Source organism: Halichoeres trimaculatus, unplaced genomic scaffold, assembly GCF_033239565.1.
Source record: "Halichoeres trimaculatus isolate MK-OKI-2021-1 unplaced genomic scaffold, fHalTri1.1 fHalTri1_scaffold_15, whole genome shotgun sequence".
Classification (NCBI taxonomy): domain Eukaryota; kingdom Metazoa; phylum Chordata; class Actinopteri; order Labriformes; family Labridae; genus Halichoeres; species Halichoeres trimaculatus.
In genome coordinates, this window is record NW_027437193.1 from 6137768 (window position 1) to 6160822 (window position 23055).

The window sequence follows — 23055 nt, forward strand, 5'->3', positions numbered from 1 at the left end:
CAAGCTGTGCAAACATCACATCCACACACACTGAAAAGTACAACTTTTAAAGCTTCATTAACAGCAAAATGTGATCAAACATTCTGCACAACATGCAGGCTATCCCTGTATGAATTCGTCTACCGAGGATGAATGAAATGAATCAAACATGCTGGGAGGATGAAGACGTCCCAGTTATGGCGGCCGCGGCTCCCTCACTGCTATTCTCTCAGCACCATCTAGTGTTCATGTGGATGAAAAATTCATGAAAGCTGCTAAAAACCGTGTCTGATAGACAGAGAAAAGAAAATAATTTAGAGCAGAGAGGATGTAGTTTAAAACAGAGATTTGGTGATTAATAAGTTAACAGATTCACTCATCTACAGTTACACAATGAATGCTGTATTTAGAGCACAGTTAAAGCCTCTGTGAGGAGATTTTAATGAGAAATAAAACAGAATTCATTCTCTTTGTTGTAATTTCTGATTCCTGTAAAAGCTGCAAGAGTGGAAAATATAACACATCCCAAGATGATTTACAGCATAATGTGTAGAAAGCCTTTTTTATAAAAAAATTTCACTGCAAATAATCACAGAGTGACACATTTCACTAAAATAATAAAAAAAATATAATAAATATAATATTATTATTATTAATAATAATAATAATAATAATAATAATAATAATAATAATAATAATAATAATAACAGTAACAACAATATATTAATAATGATAAAATAAATAAATTTTAAAAAATATTATTATTGTTAATAGAAAAATATTATTATTATTATTATTATTATTATTATTATTATTATTATTATTATTATTATTATTATTATTATTATTATTATTATTGATAATAATAATAATAATAATAATAACAATAAAAATAACAATTCAATACACAATACATTTCTTTGCCAGAAAAGACAACAAAATCAGTAAATATGTGACTGTACTATTTTTCCAGAGGGGGCGCCAAAATCAACATAAATAGAGAGTAACTTACAGGAGCTTTAATTTGCTTAATTAATCGAACACAAATTAATTTAGCCTATTGAAACAGTTTTTTAATGGTTGCTTTACTTTATTTCATTACACTTCCTTTAATCAATATATATATATCTATTCCTTAAGCTTTTGTAAGGAACTTTCACCTTATATTTACTCTAGTGTGCCCCCTGCAGGAGAAACTAGTCCCCTCTATATTTTTATTAATTAGTTTTTGGTGTTGTTTTCATTAGAAATCATCATCTTTATCCCTTTGACAAACATATCCCAATTATTGAAGATTTTTGCAATGGGAAATGATAACAAAACTCTTTGAATGTGCATTTAATCAGTTAATCTGACACCTACCCCGTCTGTCACAGCAGTTTCACGTGTCAAAATAACCAAAGGAACAAAATAAAATTGGTAATTTAGGCCTTTTTCCACCTTAGTATCTCTCAGTGAGATCACAGTATTAATTGCAGTGTGTTTTAAAACAGATTAAAAAAAATTCTTACAGGAGCTTTAATGTGTAAAACTAAATAAATTAAAAGATATAAAGATAGTTTCTTTTTATCATAAGCCATGAGTTTTTAAGAATGACATAGAGATAACACTTGATAATATTTGAGAATAATCATAAAAATGGATTTATCTCTATTCCTATCTCCTTGTACAATACATTAAAGCTTTTAATGAAAAAATGAAGACCCCATTAAGGGTTTGAGACCTGCAAACTGATGCCTTACCTTTACCTAAAATGCAGATTCCCTTCCCCAAAAGTGCTTTCTCAGATTTTCAAGGTAGGCCACAACTTTTCCTAAGAATTATTCATAAAAAATATCAGCATTTTGTAGCTGACAGCTTCTTTCAGCATGAATAAACACTTTCAGATGAGTATTTGATTTGGAAAATCTAAGTTCTGCTTTTAAACTTTTATTGTGAAGCACTTTGCGACACCTGGAAAAGTGCATCAATGTCCTTCTGCAGCAACTTTTTCAGTCAGTCTTTTAAAAGATTAACTGAAAAGTCAGGGACAGGCTTTTTTGCTTTTAAAAGGTTGGAAATCGGTGCCTTTTTCAATATGCTGAATTAATAAGAGGACGTGCAGTGAGTTTTTCAACCACAGAGAGACGCTCAAAGACCAGCAGACGGCACCCACACATGAAAGCTCTCACACTCTGTGACCAGGAGATGATTTGAAAGCAGATCACACCGAGCTCTGATAATAAAAAATGACCCTTAAAAGTATCAATACATCTTTGTCCAGATTTTATCCACAGCAGCAGAAAGCAGAGATGCTGAGTCAGAAACCCTCCCCCGCACGCTCTTCATCACAAGCAGATATCTTCATCAGCATCTAAGTAGCTTCTGTCCGAGGCCAATGCTGCTGTGATTGAATGTCACTTTTATTTGCATGAACTACTTAAAGCCATTGTCTCGGCAATCCAGTCATGTCAGAAGGAATTAAATCGAGTAAAGCAATCTCTGGAGCTTTGGTATCTCGCAGGCGATTAAATCTGCTCGAGCGTGAGACGTTCTGGTCGCTCAGCAGACCCAGCTGCATGCTGGGTATTCAGGACTCTACTGATTTACATCTGACCCTCCTGTCACATGTCATACCTTTACACTACAGTCTCTCTATGCATGTAATTCAATAAAAAAAGTGTTAAGTTCAGGAAATATCATGAATTCATATCTCGTGTAGGCTGCAGCCGTTTCTAGCGATAAAGTCCCCGAGCTTAATCAAATACTGAGTTCATGTTTAAAAGATGATGACCGTGAGGGTTAAATTTCACCAGGGCAGCAGAAAGAGAGGCACAAAAGATGAATTCCAAAGCAGAGAGGGACATCACTGCACTGCAGGCAGCTTTCATATACCTCTGACACTTATGGTGCATTGTTATTATTCTGGATTTATTGTGTATGTGTGCATGTGTGTCCACAGACAATAAGAGAAGCTCAGCCACTGGAAATGCAATATGTCGGGCTGGGCGACGGACTATTTCACTGTTGTTGCTGTTTCCTCATGATTGAAGCTCATATTGCTTCAGTTCAGGATGCCCTTTTCTTTTCTCTCAATTTCTCCAAACCATGACTTTGTTGTTCTGCTCACAGAGAGTAAAAAGTGTTGTTGTTTGTGGATGTGCAAAGGAATAAGAGTGGACTCTTTAAGTGGATGCAATGATGCAGACAGGACGAGGCTGACAGGGCAGATGACTTAGTGTTGACGGCATCGTAAAACTGTCTTTTCCAACTCTCTGATATTTACAAATGCAATCAGACTTTATTTGCTTTGTCAGTAATCGGATCCTTTTATTAAGCTTCTTACATAACCAAGTCCTTACCTTAATCTCTGATTTTTATTTCAAACTTACTGCTGTCAAAAAGACCTTGAAAAGCTTGCTTTAAAGAAATGTTCCAGCGTCTTTTTTCTGAATTATATAAAGGATACAACAGGGCTCCAAGGATTGCAAAATCTACTCTGTGGCACTTGAAAGAATACAGAAACTTTCTTACTGAGTTTCAGATCAAATCAGGGATTCCCACGACACGTAGGTGTTTCAAACATTTTAACTTGCATGGTTTATGTAGGAAATAAATGAAATTTTCTTGTCTTGAATAACTGCAAGAGATGTGAAACTTTTTCCACATTATCTAAATCTACTGAAATGCATCTGTATGAGTCATAACAAGGAGCCAAATTAACCCAAAAGTTCAAATGACGAGTTCAAAGATTGCAGTAGGCTAATGTTGAAACATGAAGAGCTACCGAAAAGGATAAAGAGACTGGTTCGCTGCAGTTGTTGGCAAAAGCAATTTAAAAATTGTTAGCTAAGCTGTAAGCTACAGTTATTAGCTTAGGAAGCATAAAGAGTTGTTAGCTAAAAGTATAAGCTAAAAGTAAAATTAATGGTTGTTAGCTTGAGTAAGACTATTAATTGATAGCTAAAGATGTTAGCTACAGTTATGTAAACAGTTGTAAGCTAATGATGTTAGCTACTCTAACATAAACACTTAATAGCTAAAGTACCACCATTGGTTGATAGCTACAGATATTAGCTTCAGTAATGTAAACAGTTGTAAGCTGAAGATGTTAGCTACAATATAGTAAACAGTTGTAAGCTTATGATGTTAGCTACTCTAACATAAACACTTGATAGCTAGAGTAACACCATTAGTTGATAGCTACAGATGTTAGCTACAGTAATGTGAACAGTTGTGAGCTAAAGATGTTAGCTACTGTAACATAAACACCTAATGGATAAAGTAATATTAATGGTTGTTAGCTCAAGTAACACCATTAGTTGGTAGCTACAGATGTTAGCTTTGGTAATGAAAACAGTTGTAAGCTTAAGATGTTAGCTCCTGTAACATAAACACTTGATAGCTAAAGTAACAGCAACAGTTGTTTGATATTATCTATGGTAACTTGAACAATTATTAGCTTAAGTTTCATTAACAGCTGTTAGCCAAGGTAACATCAACAGTTGTTAGCTGCAGATGTTAGCTACAGTAATGTAAACAGATTTAAGCTAAAGATGTTAGCCAAGGTAACATAAACACTTAATAGCTTAAGTAATATTAATAGTTGTTAGATAAAGTAATACCATTAGTTGATAGCTACAGTAATGTCAACAGCGGTAAGCTAAAGATAATAGCTGATGTAACATAAACACTTAATAGCTTAAGTAATATTAATGGTTGTTAGCTAAAGTAACACCATGAGTTGATAGCTACAGATGTTAGCTACAGTAATGTGAACAGTTGTGAGCTAAAGATGTTAGCTACTGTAACATAAACACTCAATAGCTAAAGTAACATAAACAGTTGTAAGCTTAAGATATTAGCTACAGTAACTGGAACAGTTATTAGCTAAATTTACATCAACAGTTGTTAGCTAAGGTAACATCAACAGTTGTTAGATTTAGATTTTAGCTACAGTTACCGTAGAAACGTAAATATGTAAAATATATATTAACACTTGTAAGCTACAGTTATGTAAATGTTAGGTAAATTAAATAAATCAATTGTTGGCTTAAGTAGCAAAGACAGTTGTTAGTTAAAGTCATGTTATGTAGGTTTATAAATGTGGTGATAAATGGCTAAAATTCTTAGCCTTATATAAGCATGTTAGTTTTGTTTTTTTATTTTTTAGAAAATGCTAAAAATCTTAGCTTAAGTAAAGGATAGAAAGGTACATTTTGCTCATTAAAGAATAATTTCATTGATGGTTGTTACCACTCCAATTTCTGTATGTTTTACATAAGCTAGGAGATAGTTAGCTTAGCCTAGCATGACTAAAGAAGTAACAACATTTCCACTGGCTTTTGTCCCGACATAAAACAACCACTTCTAAAACAAAGGTTAGTTTTTGTAATCCCTTTTCTTTTACTAACAAAAAGATGTCAAAATGGCAAGAGTGGCTGTAAGTTTCTGCCATGTAGGCCAACTACCGTGAGAACCGGAGTGAGCAGCTGAAAATTTTGAAAGCATGAAAGCTACAGAGCACAGGGAAATATTTCAGTCTGTTTCTTCACAGGCTCTTAAGTATTTTTCTCCTCACAGGCTGCAAAGTTTCTCTGAAGAGCAGAGAAATGTTGCTCACAAGTGTTGCAAAAGTGCAAGATAATATGTGTGCATGTGCTGTGATATTTGTGTGTGCAGCTCTTAAACATCCTCTTGCAAGAATCTGATGTTCTTGAGGTTTTATTTGTGCTGCAATGAATCACAAACACTGCAGGCCAACATAATAAAAACAGGATACGGGTAACACAACACAGGTAGAGTTTACAAGCCTCATTTCTTAATTTCAAATCACAAACATGCAGCCAATCTTTGCTTTCAAAGCCAGAAGCCCCTAAACTTTGCAGCTCATGACTCCAAACTATGGGAATACATTGAAAGGCAAATCCAAAACAAATGAAAATAAATGAAATATTTGAAATCAACCCTCTACTTCTATTTTGGCCTCTTTTTCTGTCTGACTGAAATTAATGCAGGTATCATGAAATATGAGAAAAATGATGAGCAATAAAATTGTCACAGGAAGAACTATAACTTTTTTGGCTTTATTTTTGGATTATGTTCAAAGTTATTCCAGTCACATTTCAGGAGAAGTTCAGCCGTTCTGCACCCTCACGAGATTTAAAACAAGCCACAGAGTTCAGCACAGCTACCTCAACCACTTTATGTAAAAGTATGAACCTGAAATTTGAGCAATAATCTCTTATTGAAGGGAAAAACTCAGGAGTAAAACTTCAAACACTGAGGATGGAGGTTGAATCATCAAAGCGAGAGCTCAACCTGTCAGCTGTGATGGATGCTTATAGTCAGATACGTTTGGATTACAGCAGAGTTTGGTTCAAATGTGTTTAAAAGGTTGTAATTTTTTGCAAAACCTGGCCCTTTTTCTTAAAATTTCTCCGACTTTTCAAGGAGAAAGGTGTTTTTTATTGAACAAAAGTAGAAAGTCAACAGAAGTAGTCAAAAGTCTTCAGTCCCCAAGTATCAAAACACACCTCCGACAAGCAGCATGAATCCTGTTTCACTCCAGGTACTCAAAGAGCATCGATCATAAATTTCTACAATAACAGCCCCTGAGTCATATAATTATATAACAAATCAGTGTGACAGTGACTCAGCCCTACAGGTTTTACCACTCCCACATGTCATTTCACTCACCTAAAGCGTAAGAAACTGGGCAAACACGAGGTGGAATTACAGATGTGACCCCGGAGCGCTCTGATTCATATTTAATGAGCGAGCAGGGCTGAGGGAAGACTTTTATTTTCCATGAGAGAAGGCTGTGGACTAATCAATAAGTAATATAAGGAAGATTTACAGGGATCCTCCGGAGGCCCCGCGGGCACACGGGGATCTGGATGTTTCCTCTTTGTTATTGTCCGTCTGTCGGTTTGCCTGTCCTTTTTTGTCCTTGAGCGGTACAGTTTTATTTCAGAAACATCTCTTAGCATGCTGACACTGCTTTACACCCTCCTGTTTGAGAATACTAATTACATCTCAGTGATCAAAAGAAGGTTTGACATCAACGTACATTAAATCTGTGAACAGTGAAGCAGACGGCAGCCTGAGACCTGCAGGCGCTATTGATTTTATAAAACTTGATCAATTCAAGCTTAAAGCGACATGCTTGAAGATCTCATACTGAACTCAATCTGTTTATTTACTCTCCTAGACGCCTTTTGTGCAGCATTGTTTATGAGATAATGTTTTATTATAGGTATCGACTTGTTTTTTATGACTCTTAAACACTCTCACACATGCTTCAGTGTTTATTACTTCAGACACGGAGCTTATGTAAGAAGGATTCATTAAAATTTGTTTTTCGTTAAACCAAATTGTGCTTAATATTCGTGTTTAATTTCCCACCTGTGGAGATTAAACATCTTCATGTTGGAAAAATGCTAAATTATTCATTAAAACACTAATGCATGAGTAACACTTTAGATTACAGACCACAAATTTTAGTCTAATTACCCACTATTACCGGGTAACTGTGAGCGTGACTGAGATTTCAGAACAAGGGAATCAGCGTGGTTAGGGAATAAAGAGCTAACAGCTTTGTGTTTATGGGGCAATTAAAGAAATGACTCTGGAGGAAACTCTATGAAGGATTAAACTACCGTCATAGTTTTGTGGAGGGTAGAACAGTTAATACAATTAATGTATTTTATGGCATATTTTAACTTTATAAGAAACTTGTAACATAGAAGTGATAAATACTTTCTCAGTAACAAAAGTAACGTCATATTTCACCTCGATAACGACGGTCACAGGGCACAGATGTGAGCACGGCCTGACGAGCTGGAATCCAGACTGTGAGCAGCAGAGATAACAGCATTTATATGAAAAGTTGTGACACTTTTCTCATTTATCTTTAATACTGACGTCAATCAACTGTCTTAAAGGCTTTGCAAACCAAAATATGTCTCAACTTGTCTACATCATTAGTGCAGCAGTTCCCAAAAGTGGAGGTCGTGACCCCAAAACACCAATCAGAGAGTCTCAAATAACATATTTACATATTTCACCCATTATTGGAAAAATGGAAACAAAATAAAGGGCGAATTTTATATAAACCATACAAAATGAGAATTCAAGATGCCCTGATGTAACTATGCCAGAACAGCTACCGTTAATATGTGCACATAAGTGGTCAAACTTACTACTGTTTCGCGGGAACACTTTACAGCAATGTTTAACAAGTATTACAAGCTATTCACATAATGCCTCATGAAGGTAAAGCTCCTGCCTACCCAGGGTCCCTCTCCCTAGCTTGTCTCAAAGTGAGGTCTCCACAAAAACTGCTCCCCCTGGTGGCTGGCTGCAGTATAGGTCAAAAAATCCATCTCCCCAGTCATTCCAGATGGGCTGTGGTCAAACTTTGAAGAATTAATACACCTGGTAGAAATGTTTCTCACATCTGATTGTTGTGTAGATTTGAAGATATCATTTGGCTGCCTTGTATTTAAGTCCTCTTTTTTTCTGAAAAGTTTCGATTTCATTAGTTATAAGAGGTTAAAAATGAGGCTTTACGTAACGTCAAGAAGTGATAAGACTCTCGAAAGAAAAAAATTATTATTGTTTCTGTCACCCGGCTCCACTCAGATTCTCCCAGAATCCCTCACAGTCTTTACTGCGCCGTATCTGGCTGCACAACTTCTACCAATGGCGGCGCCTGTGATGGAAAAATTTCGGCTTCAAAACTGTACAATGGTAAATGGCGGAGCCACGCTGTCCACTCTATATACAGTCTATGGTCTACACTCCTTCTCGTCCACTACGCTCTGCTTGTGAAAGACTCCTGGTGCTCCCAGCCCAGCCCGGCTCCAAATCACTAGCCAGACTCTTCTCCTCTGTTGTTCTTAAAGGGTGGAATGAATTACCTAACGCTATACGATCCACAGAGTTCCTTTCTACTTTAAGAGATGTCTGAAAACTCATCTGGTCAGGGAACACTTAGGCCCTTAATCTGACCCTTTTCTGCTTTGTCCTCAGGGGCAGAATGTGTCAGGAGGTCTCAGACCAGCTCTTAATGATTTTTCAGCACTTTTTACTGAACGTTGTTGAAGTATATTGTTGCAGCAATTACTTGTGGGTAGTTGTCTCGATTATTCTCCAAAAAAATCCCTTTTGTACTTAATGGCAGCACCTGAAACCAAATACCTTGGAGCACTTTGTCGCACTGACTAGGTTTTTCCTTCCGTCTACATGCTTGCTTTAGACAAAAGCGTCTGCTTAATTTAACAGTATAAATGTATAATGAATGATACCTTGATTGAAATCCAACCATAGCATTGTTTGAATTCTGGGTTTAATCACATGTTTTGACTCTACAGTTTTAACCTACTATACTGTCCTACTATTATCATAATGTGTTGAGATTTGGGGTAATAAATATGAAAGCAACCGGAAACAGATATGCACATTTCAAAAATGAGCAATCAGGTTACTCCATCATGCTGGTCATCAGGACCATACAAAAATCTTCTTTTAGCATTAAAAACATCAAAACTTCTGGATCTTGTGAAATATAAAACTGGTCAATTTATGTTTTAAATAAGGTCCCAGTAAGCATCCAAAGGATATTTTCCACTAGAGGTGGGAGTCATGATTTAAGATACCATGGTACGCTGAAACATCCAGCAGTACACACAGCAAAAAAACACATGAGCATCTCTGTTTGTGGCGTAGCACTATGGAGTGGCCTTGATAATGCATTAAAAATGAGTAGGAACACCATTTTTTTTTCAAATTCAGGTAAAAACATGTTTTTTATGAGCATGTACGAGAGACATGAGTCAGACATGGACGAAGGACATGCTTGTATCTTCTGCTCTCGTACATGAGTTTTTACATTACTGTAGCTAACAAATAGTGTGCACAATATAAATTACTCGTGTTTTTAATTGTATATTAGTTGTTTACATCATGAATTTCCAACATTACAAATTGTTAGTATAATAAGAATTACTTGTGTGTTGTTTTTTAATACTATGGTTATGATACATGGTTATGATAAGAATCGTTTTGTGATACACAAACAGAAAATTGATGATGACTGTAAGAGACTTTAATAACAGGAGCAGGACATGATAAGCTTCTTCCTGTCCCTCCTTGTCCTGATTTGCTTAATTTTTGGTAATATTTTGTAAATTAAGATTACGTTCTGTTTTGAAAGAAAGAAAGAAAGAAAGAAAGAAAGAAAGAAAGAAAGAAAGAAAGAAAGAAAAGTCATCTGATGTATAATCAGAAAGGTATCATTTTTGTGATTCTCAGTTAAACCACTCTCTTAAACTGGACTTAAGCTTTACGTACAAACACTAAATGCTGCTTATAAATTCTTATAGATGTGTTTGAGGATCATATAATTATTAGTCACTCTATACAGTGCTGTCACTTTACTTAGTGAGCCTAGAGTCACAAGCCACGTTTCCACCAAGCAGTCCGATTTGGTTCAGTACGGTTTGGCACAGTTTGGTACAGTTAAGCCTGGTACCGTTTGGGTTTCCACAGCAAAACTGTGCCCTCTTGTGGTAGGCGGCGTGTAAGTCAGATGCCAAAAGACTCAGCTGTTAATTAATAGCGTGACACCGTAGCAGCGCGACACAGTTTACCCCGCTTCTAAAACCAACCAAGAAAAAAAATGCGACACAGTAAACAAAGAGCAACGATGGAAGACATGCAGCATTTCGTCCTCTCTGTGATGGGCATGTAGCTCTTTGATACAAAGTGTAATCAAGCTTCGTTTCAGAGAAGTCTGTGATGATTCTTTTGACCAATCAACGGTCTGCAGTGTTGTAGCTCCACCTTCCGAGAGCTGATCAGTTCAGTCTGGCACCCATATGAAATGGTCCCAAAAAGTGGGATGGCTCGTCTCGGTTATTTGGGGATTTGTCCCAGGATAAGTCAGTGGAAACGCCACAAAATGCACGCCGTACCGAGATGAACTGAACCAGTCTGCTTGGTGGAAACGCGGCTTTACTATAACACCGCGGTGGCCAACCTGTGGCTCCCAAGCCACATGTGGCTCTTTGCCTTTTGGTGTGTGGCTCCTCGATCTATTTATCAACATATTTATATATAACTAGTTATAAGTAGTGGTGTGCCGATTGATCTAAAATATTGATATACTGATGCCAGCGTTTGGATCAGTATTGAGCAATACTTGGGTGATGAGATTGGTACTTCAGTTTCAGTTTCTCTTCTCTACATGTGCTCCTTTCAATTGCTCATGTGTTTATAGCTATCTATCTATCTATCTATCTAGATAGATAGATAGATAGATAGATAGATAGATAGATAGATAGATAGATAGATAGATAGATAGATAGATAGATAGATAGATAGATAGATAGATGGAGCTTTGTCTCTTCTGCAGTAAAAATAGCCATTTGTCTTTGACACATCTCCAATTACGAATTTAAACACACAAACTCAACAAATTTTGCTTTGAAAATTAAAAACGTATTGATTTTCATTTAATTTCATGTCATTTCAAGACCATGTGTGTGATGTGGCTCTTATTACCATGGTAATTTTTGTGGCTCCTGGTCTCTGACTGGTTGGCCACCCCTGCTGTAGCATGTTGTAAACACTAATGAGAGAGTCTTTTTTGGCCAATTTGGTCTGTTTGGCCTATTAGTGTTTTCTCACAGCAGGTGGTCTCTGATCTCTGCTAATTTGGGAGTTTGGAGCTGAAAAGTCTGTGATCTGTTGGTAACTGTTTCTTAAAGTGATAACAAGCGAGAATGTCCCATTAAAGTTATTGACCATAGATCTTTCTGGGAGCTCCTGAGCTCTCTTGTCCTGGCAGACTCCAGCTGCTCCGACTATTTACAGTCTCACAACTATCATCATCACTACATCATGACTGATTGATTGATTATTGTATTATAAAGAGACAGTTATGCATATCCCTTCAAGGTGAGCAGGAACAGGACACAAAGTGCAGAAAACACTTGTTTTAATCAAGTAAAACTTTAAAACTTTCTCCTTCAGTCCACGATGACCTGCTTTTTCTCAGTTTGGCCACTTTAAATTACTCCAGAGATATTAAATTCACAAGGACAGGCTCAAAAATGAAAAACCCTAACCCTGGTGCCTCTGACCTAAACTTCTGCTGGTGTGGAGGCCAGAAAAGATAATGCTCCCAAACTAAAGCAAGGCTTCAAAAAATAAACTCCAAATGATATTATTGCTCCTCTTGTGTCTTCAGTCTAACTCTGCTCATGCAGCCGTGATGGGATCATTTATAGATCAACAGATAAATGAGAAAACAAATTAGCAAAATTTGATCATCAAGTTTTGGCAAACATTATCTTTTGGGATTTATTGAGAAATCAAACTGATATTAGGGGACATTTCAGAGAGGTTTTATGTGCAGAAATATTAAAATGTTATGAGTGATAGAGAGTAAAAGAGCAGAGCCGAGTCAGAAGATGTAAAATAAATCAACACACAGAGGATTTTTCACAGTTTTGTACCCCTGATTGTGAATGTTTTCTTTGTAATCTGATATATAATGAAAATGTCAGCGTCCTTACCGAGGGACTGTCCTGCGATGACCCTGGTGTTCTCCCCAGCCACAGCGGCCCTGGCGTTCCTCTCGCTGGCGTACTGCACGAAAGCGTAACCCTTGTGCACTGAGCAGCCCACGATCTTGCCGTATTTGGCGAAGATGGCCTCGATGTCGGCCTTGGTTACCACGGCCGTGTTCAGGTTGCCGATGAAGACTCGGGAGTTGAGGGAGCGCGGGTCATTCTTGTTGGTCACGTTGCTGGTCTGGGTCTTCCCAGTCATCCTAGACCTGCTGCAATGCCTGCTGGGAGACACAGTAGCACAGAGCTCAGAGAAGCCTGCAGGTTAGACCGAGGAGATCGACACAGAAAGACAAACACAGCAGCAGTGGGAGGAGATGTTGCAGATAATAGCAGCTTTTTAGACTTATCTTTGTTTTTTAACAAATCCACTTTAAACCCCACTGGATGGAAAACTTCAGAAAATGTGTTCCTAAGCTCTGCAGAGCTTTTAGGAGATTTTTTTTTTATGCAGCAGCTTCAATGTGCTGCTTAAAAGCTTTATTTGTCTGTTTATAAAACAAGAGCGCTACAGTTTTAGTGAATAATAACAGGCTGCAGCCTCTCTGCCCTGAACGGATTTCTTTAAGAAGCTATTCTTCCTCAAGAAGTCTGATCACAATTTGGTGTCGATCATGATTTCCCAAAGCACCACTGGAGCTCTTTTTCAACTAAAACTGAAGCTGTTATTACTCTCAAAGTTGATTGATCAGTCATTAATTTTGTAATGAGCCTGTTCACCACTTGTGGATCATAAAAAAGAGATTCACACTATGAGTTTATGAGGGATTCAGGATTCAGCACATCAAAGAAGCTTAGATCAAAGAATTTTTGGATTTATTTTTACAACCCCCAAAAGAGACGTCCATCAATAATTTGTTACGTCATTGGGTTAAAAATTCAGCTGTTCTAGTTTGAAATTGCTTGTTTTGAAGCATTTGTTTGGCTCTAATTGAGGTCGTCAAAAAAAAAACTGCTCCCCCTGGTGGCTGGCTGCAGTATATACCAAAAATCTCCCCAGTCATTTCAGATGGGCTGTGGTCAAACTTTAAAAAATGAATACACCTCGAAGAAATGTTTCTCATGTCTGATTGTTGTGGTGATTTGAAGATATCATTTGACTGTCTTGTATTCAAGTCTTCTTTTTGTCTGAAAAGTTTTGTTTTCATTAGTTATTAGAGGTTAAAAACGAGGCTGTATGTCACGTTTAACGATGATTAGCAAATGCTGTTCTTGTGATTTTTTTTTTTTTCGGGGATTGTAAAATATGTTGGGAGAGAGAGCCAAGAAGGGATTATAATTAATATTTTTGTCACCCTGCTCCACTCAGATTCTCTCATAGCCTCTACTGTGCAGACTCTGGCTGCCAATGGCGGCGCCTGTGAAGGGGTTTGGCTTCAAAACCGTACAATGGTAAATGGCAGAGCCACCGGTCCACTCTTAATACAGTCTATGGTTACGACCAAGGCCTGTATGCACATCTAGTCTTTACACAAACTAGACCATTAGTTATAATATAGCATTATGAAACTACACATTTGGTCGTACAGTTAGCCACATGCAAGTCTGCCAAAAATTGGCCAATTAACCATGAAAGCTAGACAGGTGCAGAACTTCATATGACTGGGGAACTTTTACACTTCTGAAGATCTGTTCTTGTCAAAACAGCCACACAGCTAAAGTAATCTTGCCATTAGTGCCTGTAATGGCTGGGTCTACCATCATTTAACATGATGCATTGATACAGCTAATGTTTTTTTCTTTCACCATTGGTACAAATGCTCTGTTTTCATTGCTTGAGGCTGGAGGTGCACACAAGCCCAGATTAGGTGGACACCGTCGCTCCTCTCTCCTCACATCTCCAATCTCTTTCTTAAGCTGTCCTATCAATAAAAGCTCAAGCAAAACCAAAAATCTCATCTTTTAGACACTTTTAACCATTCATTTCAGTGACATATGCTGAAATATATTGTAATCTACAACCATTTTCTGTCAGTTGAAAGATAGCTTTGTACAGTCAGTCGTCTCTGTGATGTCACCCATTTGTTTCAGATACAACGTTTTTAAGCCTATCCTCGTCAGCTGCCAATGAATTCAAACAGCTTTGTTTGAGTGAAGATGAGGCAATGAGGCGGGGCTTTAGCTTCAGAGTGCTGCCTGTCAGTCAAGTCAACCATGCCCTTATATGGACTAAACTTGTACTTTTAAGAAAATTCACCCCTGCACAGTGTTTTTCCAATACAAAAAAAAGCAATTTACTACAAAACTGTTTTTAAAACCAGACTGCAAGCATGTTTATTTCTTCTGCCCAGATAGTCTCTTTTGAATGGTGTGGTTTCCGTTGCTTCTAAAGCCAGCCTCTAGTGGACACTTGATGAACTGCAGCTCTTACCGCTTCTGCATGGCCTTTATATTTAAAGATCTTTTGGTATAAATGCAAAGTATCAAAGAATCTGTAAAATATTGAGATAGCCAAGAAAAAACTGACTTTACAAATTAATTGGAGCGTCTCCATCCAGCATCATTGAGTGCTTTAATTTCAAACTGTATTTACGTTTTTTTCCCCCAAAATTTGAGGCAGAAAATTGGAACTCACTGAGAAGTTTGAAATTAATGAAGGATAAAATACGACTACTAATAGATGTTTTATCTGTTGATGCAAGTAAATAACAGTAATTTGGCCATCAAAAATTAATTATGTGTTTTTGATAATTGATGAATGATAACAATAATTATATTATTTTGATTGAAGAGCTTATACATACTGGTGGATTAACCACTACAGACACATAAGAAAGTAAATTTAGTGCAGTGACTTAAGTTTCATTTTCTACTAATTGGTTGACCTCAGCCCTGGAGTCTTTACACATCTTTACACACTTCTTACAGCCTTCATGCTGCCGTGCTTCTGAGCAGGTATTGTCTTCACAGATCAGGTTTGTGTCTGCAGGAGGGCAGAGGAGCTCTGTCAGACTGTCTCAGACTCAGAGGTGTGAATCTCACCACGGATGAGAGCGGTGTTCTCACATTTGAAAATAGAACTTCACAACGAGGTCACAAAGTTATTTCTTCGCTGCTTTGCCACATTTTTTCCCCTTCATGTGTCATTCCTTCATGTGCGGGTCAGACGTCTTTCAGCTTCTCTGGTTTTTATCCGTTTATAGACAATACAAGATCAATTACAGGGGACGTGTTGACGTGAAGATTAAATAAGAGATGATTTTATTGACTCTAATGGTTATTCTGATTGCAGGAATGAAAAATGTCAAAAAGATCACCTTTAAACGGCTGAATTTGCGCTTTTCTGTTGCTCAGGAGTCAGATTCCTTCTTTCACCGTTACACAGATTACACAAAGCTCAGGTGGAAGCTTTACTGTTAAATAACATCCAGGTAAACAGGGAGAAAAACAGATTTAGCCTGACACTTTATCACTCAAAGTGAATTACAAGCCACCTGCAGCCCACACTGTTTGTTCCCATAATGCAACAGTCCTCTGGAGGGGGATCAGGAAGCGTCACCATGGTGATACATCCACTCACAGATGAAGGAATTACCTCTCAGGTTGTTGGTCCTTTTGAGTTCCCTGTTGGGAGGATTCGTGTGTGTGTGTGTTTTTGTGAGAGTGTGTACTGCGGGGCTTTTAAACCCTGATTCAACAAAGTGTTCACACATTACTACCTCAGGAGGATCTGTCACGGGGCTGGAGGAGCAGAAATCTGTCAAAATATAGGACAGGAGTGACTCTTCCACCTCACAGGAAACAGATTGTGATTCAGTCTGTGTGGGCTGCTTTTTGTAACAACTTCATCAAACCATACCTGATTAAATGAAAATATTATCCTTGCTTTTTATTTGTGTTTGTGAGTTACAGACTGTTTTTCTGTCTAGCCAGCCTCAGAAGTTTTTCTGAATGATTATTTTTACGACTTTTATCTTGATTAAACTTTCTCCCTGAAAGTTTTCTTTTCATCCTTTAAGATAAGGTTGTTGTGAGTCATTACTTCTATTATCAGCTCATCTACTTGGTTGTTTTGTCTCCAAGATGTCAGAACAAAGTGTACTCTATTAGTAATTCCCCCAAGCTCAAGGTAAATGCACTCATTTGGAGTCTTATGAGTGCTTCAGAGATTAGTATTACACAAGTAACCTTAAAGAGGGGTATGTTTTTGTGCTTTGTTTCTGTCCCTCTGGTATTTTTGGCAGTAGCTTTATCTGATTTTCAGCTCAATTAATTCCTATTTTTCTCCCTCGTTTCAGCTCGTCTGGAACAACTCATTTAAGCTACTGACTCTTTAAGGCTTAAGGCTACGCTAACCCCCTTATCTCTGATTGGCCAGCTTTTTGGAGGTGTCAGGGGCTCAGCTATGGGCAGACCTTGGTGTTTGAGGCCCCCCTCTCTGTCATGAACCAGTTAGGAGGTCCTCATGTAACGACATCATAATTTTGGCAAGTCTGGCGACCATCTCAAGGTTTTTTTTTTTTTTTTTTTAAACCAGACCTGTTTCCAAAGTGGAATGAAGTAGAAAAACTTGTAAAGTGATAATTTTTTAAAAATTATGTATTATTGTAATCCTGTTTTTTTTTTCTTTGTTTTTTTTTTTTTTTTTTTTTTTTTTTTGTAGTTATCTGAGTGATTCTATAATTAGGGGAACATTTCAGGTTTACAAAAAAGTTTGATAAAAAACGGTTTTTATTTTTTTCATATTCTATTTGGTTGCAAATGATACACCTGAAATGTACCAATTCATTAACTGGCAAGCTTAAGCTCTAATGAGTTTTTAAATAAGTAACCAAAAAAAAATTTGAGCAATATTTGGTCAACTGTGTGATGGAGTTGTAACTATTTTTCCAACATAAATCCATATTATACTAAATTTAGAGTTATTCAGCATTTCTATGCAAGACTACACTCCCCAGAAATTTCCATCCTCATTTATATCACAGCTTAGACAAAATTCAAAAGAATTATGGCACAAAAATCACAGTAACACAGCTGACAGGACAAACCTGTCTCTACAAAATAAAATTTTGTGATGGAAACATGGTTGACATTTCCTCCATTTTTTGGCTCTTGTGCTAACTGCCGACCTTGAACGTGGCACCACCTGACCTCCATCAGCTCATATTTCTGAGCATTTTCTTGAGTTTTATTAAAAAAAAAAACATCTATAGTTAGAGCAGCAGAAAATGTTGGTAACACAGTTGACGAACAATTAAAGCGCCCCATGTACAGACAATCATTCTGATGAAATATTGATAAGGAGGAGTTAAACATGCCACACTTTCTTCAAGGTTCCCAAAAAAAAGGGCCGTTACCATAGACTGTATAAAACATGGACATAGTCTCGCCAACGTCACCTGTCTGTTTCTGAAACGGAAAATGAAGCACATCGGCTATAGCCGCCATATTGGTAGTGGCAAGGGCATCGCCTACAGCCATAGGGCGCCTGTCGGTCACGTGACCTTGAGCTGTACCTCTGATTGGGGGAGCTTGCGATCTTGATATCCCCTGAACGGCCGAGTTAGAAAAAAATTAACCCCAAGATTAGCGACTCAGACAGGAGACGCTTTTTGAACCAGGCTGTAAAGAGGTTGATTTCTGCTTTGAAATGGCTTTTTTTGGCTTGGTGTGTACGTGACTTCCTTTACTTCTGGAGCCAGCCTCTAGCGAACACTGGAGAAACAGCAGATTTTAGCACTTCCGCATCATATTCTCAGACCAGAGGTTGCTGCTTGGGCGTTACTTCAGTTGATTTAAGTCATGTGACTTTGGAGCAAACCATTGCTGATTTATAAGGTTTTTTTCAGTGGGTAGCACAGTTGACGCTGATTTCTCAGACACACACAATGAATTATTTCATCCATGTAAATTATTGAAATAGTTTTTTAAACACCTTTGTCATATTTTTTAAATGATATGTATTTTAGTGTTGATTTTAACGAGCGAACTTGACATTTGAGACAGACAGCATAAAAACTGCAAATTCCAACATGATTTGCATTTTTAACTAAATAAATGATGGAAGCTGTTAACTTTCTGTATTAAATACAAGTGAAATATCACCCAAATGGCCCACTGTAAAATTGGTCATTGCTTTAAATTGATACTTAGTAAAATAAAAAGTTTATCCCATGGATATGAAATGTACCCTAATTATGAAAATCACTCGTCTATCTTTGCTTCTGGCTTCTCAATAATTTTACCCCACAGGTTAGGACAAGGGAGCTTTAAAACTGCTCCTTTTGTTGATGACTTCTAGTTTCCTCCTGTGAGACTTAGCAGAACAGGAAGCTGTAAATTTTTTGATGGCTGCTGCTCAAAGTCGTCAGGAGTCTGAACAGGAATACATCGGTGCAGAGGTAGGATAAAAACTGTACGGACGTGTGCCAGACTTACTAAAAATAAGTCTTATTCATACACACATAAAACACATTAAAGCAAACACTCCCCACAGTCACTCTCAACACGGGCAAACTTCCCATCATAATTTTCTCCACCCTACCTGATCCTCACTTCCATCCTCCAGCTCCACCCACACATAATCCAGGCTAAATCTCCTTCACTCTGCTTCAAAAAAAGAAACAATTCGTTTTGCACCTCATGGAGTAGAAGATAATTTGACACCGCTGCAGCCGCGTAATGTGGTCATGCCATCATTGAGTTCTCTGGAGTTGATTAACTTAGCTTTCAAAAGAGCCGAGAACTAAAAAGCCCACCGGTTGATCCAATCAAATCCCATTCACTCCATCCCTACCTTTGAACAGCCGCACAGCTTCGTTGTCTAACCCCACCGGCTAAGTGACTGAAGTGAGGTGCGTTGAATAGCCTCTGTGCGGCTCACACACTGAGGTGAGGCCATTAGACGCTTGATTGAGCAAGCAAGGGCACATTCTTCAGCACATGTAGCAGTGAAAAAGTCCTCTAATCAAAGTCCATGCTGAGCTGAGGCGTACTTCTGAACACAAACTTTAAATTGTACTTAATTGCAGAGAATACGTCCAAACGCTTGAGCAAAAACTGCTTTATTATAACAGAGCCCAGGAGTCATTCGGAAACAAAGAGTCACTGGTATGGAGACAGTATTGTGGAAAAACCAATTGTAACCTTAAAAAAAGATCAACGTGCGTGAACTGGTTTATAAACACGTTCACACGTCAATGATTACGTAAACAGATCTGAAAACAGAGTCTAGAAACGTCAACACAGATCTGCAAATTTTTAGACTAATTTAAATACGCAAGATGAGTTTATCAACCGTCTTTCTGTCTCATGCAAACTGTCATAAATTTACTTTGGTGAGACGTGTGTTTATTTTGAAATTAAATGGAGGTCAGATCAAAACAAATTTCCTTTGTTCAAGACAACTTTTCACTGGATACAACGCAACAAGGTAAGGTATTTATCAGTACAGCTACGAAGTGCTGACATCAAGCAACGTGACATCAAGCAAATGTTGTAGTAGCCGGCTATATGTAGTGCTATCGGCAGCTTGATGCTCCGACGTATCTGTAGGCTAACGTGACAACAAGTAAACACTGTCAGTTTGTATGAAGTTCAGACTCACAGCTACAGGCTGCCAGGCCATGAACATACCATGAAGTCCCACAAAACTCTGTTCAATTGAGGAGCATCTGTCTCTAACATCAGATCTCACTAAACTACAGCCCCGTTTCCACCAAGCAGACCGGTTCAGTCCGTCCCGGTACGGCGCACATTTTACGGCGTTTCCACTGACTTATCCTGGGACAGATCCCCAAATAACCGAGACAAGCCGTCCCACTTTTTGGGACCCTTTCGTATGGGTGCCAGACTGAACTGACTCGCTCTCAGAAGGTGGAGCTGCAACACTGCAGACCGTTGATTGGTCAAAAGAATCGTCACTTAACCCGACAGTGGCTGCATTTCTCCTGGCGGCACACAGACTTCTCAGAAACAAAGCTTGATTGTTCTTTGTATCAAAGAGCTACATGCTAATCACAGAGAGGACGAAATGCTGCATGTCTTCCATCTTTGCTCTTTGTTTACTGTGTCGCATTTTTCTTCTTCATTGGATTTATTAGCGGGGTAAACTGTGTCGCACTGCTACAGCGAGAGGGCACAGTTTGCTGTGGAAACAAACAGGATCAGGCTTAAGTGTACCAATCCTGAACCGACCCGGACTGCTTTGTGGAAACGCGCCTTAAGACTTTCACAAAGCAGACTCTAAATTGTATAACCTCTGCCAAGAATTGGCTGGGGTCTTGGCTGGAAGCACAAACACAGTCTAATAAACCCATATTATATTAATCCAATTTAAGTGGCGGATGAAAACCTATCAAACATCAGTTCTGTAAAACAAATTTTATCCCCATATTTCTGATGTATGTGTGCTAAATTTTAAACTTAAAGGCACTTTTTTCCACTGTCTCTGGGCCCGCCCTGTTATCCAGAGAATCTGTATGGTAGCTCTAAATGTCATACGTCACATGTAAAGGCCCATTGATGCTCAACAAATACAAATCCAGATACGGACGGAGGCGTCTGTCCCTGCTCTGCGTTAATTTGGTCCATACTTCTGCTCGTATCCAGAAAGCTTACAGATATGGACCAAACGAAGCAGTACCTCCAGAAACTATGGGGGCAGTGTTGCTGTTACTACCCAATATGTAGCTTTAGTGAGACACGAAGAAGAAATAACAACAGTGGAACTTTTGTGGCGTTATACTTAATGACCAATACCTCCTCCACAGTCGCCATGTTTGTTTTTGAGTTTGTTTTCATTAGCTCAAAACAAAAAGTAGAACTCTGATTGGCTACAACTCCATAACGGGTATTTTACACTCAGTGATGCCAGAAGGAGCCTGACAACACCCTCCATACCCAACACTTCTCATCTCCGCCTGTTGACACTGTGGTCAAAAATCTCAGGCCACGTTTACACGGAGACTCCCGCAAAGATTCTTCCTTTGCGTTTCCAAAAGCCACCTGCGTTTACATGAGGACGGCGTGAAAACGATCCGTGTTCATACAACTCAAAGAGGACAAGTCACAACGATGTAGTGGCCATGCCAGGCCAGTAGTTGGCAATGTGGATATATATTTGTGTATATATGCTACTCGGAAATCAGCCATCATTGTTGTGGTTGTTCTTTCTTTTACTGGCGTTTTATTGTGTGAGACGGTTGGCAATCCAACCATGAGGCGCATTACCGCCACCAACTGAAACGGAATGGCTTAACTGGAAGTTGTGGCTGTGCGTGCAACCTTCACCTGACACTGCGAGTGCGCATGTGGCGACGACCCTGAAACGCTCTGCTCTGTTTTTATGCGGGGCTGGATGGAGGAGCGTTTTGAAAACTTTCCTTTTCAGACAAAACGCAACGCGGTCTCATCTAAGCACAAGACCAAAACGCAACGAAATGTTATCAGATTTGACTGTTTTTGGCGGTGTGTAAACGTGGCCTCAATCTCCTTCTCAGGCTGGTTTTGAGCGATAGACTGTAAATAACGACAGTTACTGGGCAGAGATTAGAAAGCAGCGTGAGGAGCTTCAGAGCCCTGACCTGGAAAAAAGAGAATCAACATTTGCCCTGCAATCCGGACATCAACATGACAGCTTTAGCGTCAAAACTGGGACATTTCCCTCATGCATGTTCAAAACTATGTCAGCTGCAAAGCTCAGAGAGGATGGATGGATGGATGCTTATTTTTAACAGGTTAAAAAACAAAATGACACCAGTTAGAAGAAACATTAAAAGCTGGTTGAAATTTTGTCCTTAAACCAGAGTCAAGCTAATGTTTTCATTTCGGCCTCATTGTGTTTTGTCTGCTGTATTGAAATCTTGATAAGAAAGGGACTGAAAAGACATAATTCTGGGTCACTGCTCGTGGGATTGACCAATTGGTTCGAAGCGCCTTTTTTGTGCCTCTCAGGGCCAAATAAAGTTTTGTTTAATTGAATTCCAGACAGAGCACAGGGACGTTTGTGTGGTTTAACCTTCTCGTCTAACGTTTTGTAACAAAGAAAAGCAAGAAATGGTAACTTAACACATCTAAGCAGTGTGAGTTTGTACTTTTTGAGTCCAACATGCTCCCTGTAAAAAGAGAAAACCCTCTCTGGTCTGTAGGTTTAGCAACATAAACTACAGAGGAGAAAGAAACAATATCTGTGTCTTACTTACGGACACAGGACATTAGCTCGGGTAATGTTTCGTGGTTTTCTACCCAGTCTGTAAACTTGTCAGATGAGTATAAGCAGCTGACGGCATCAAACGGTCACTGAGCAACCGCTGAACTCCAGCTTTAAATAACCGCAGGCTGCAGCTGGGATATAAAAGAACTGCAGGCAATCTAAAGCCCATTGTGGCCCTCGTAAGCTCTCTGCTTTCCTTCCTACACATATATCATTGTAGATTAACATCCCAGAGAGGTTTGAGGATTATCTTGTTAATTGCCCTCAATTACATGATTTTAATGAATCAGGAACAAGAAAGCGCTT

General features: G+C 38.4%; 2 protein-coding genes across 3 annotated transcripts in view; one reads left to right on the forward strand and one right to left on the reverse strand.

Moving 5' to 3' along the window:
• LOC141803941 (apolipoprotein D-like) overlaps positions 1 to 23055 on the forward strand; it is a 337954-nt gene that overhangs the window by 203797 nt on the left and 111102 nt on the right. The gene's annotated exons all lie outside the window — the stretch shown is intronic.
• LOC141804835 (RNA-binding Raly-like protein) overlaps positions 1 to 23055 on the reverse strand; it is a 76138-nt gene that overhangs the window by 36914 nt on the left and 16169 nt on the right. The window contains exon 2 of one of the 2 annotated variants that reach the window (XM_074689467.1): positions 12543 to 12820. In XM_074689467.1, coding sequence (XP_074545568.1) covers positions 12543 to 12798 — 256 coding nt within the window. In that variant the 5' untranslated portion in view covers positions 12799 to 12820. The remainder of the gene's footprint in view (positions 1 to 12542; positions 12821 to 23055) is intronic. The other variant, XM_074689466.1, reaches the window with a different exon arrangement.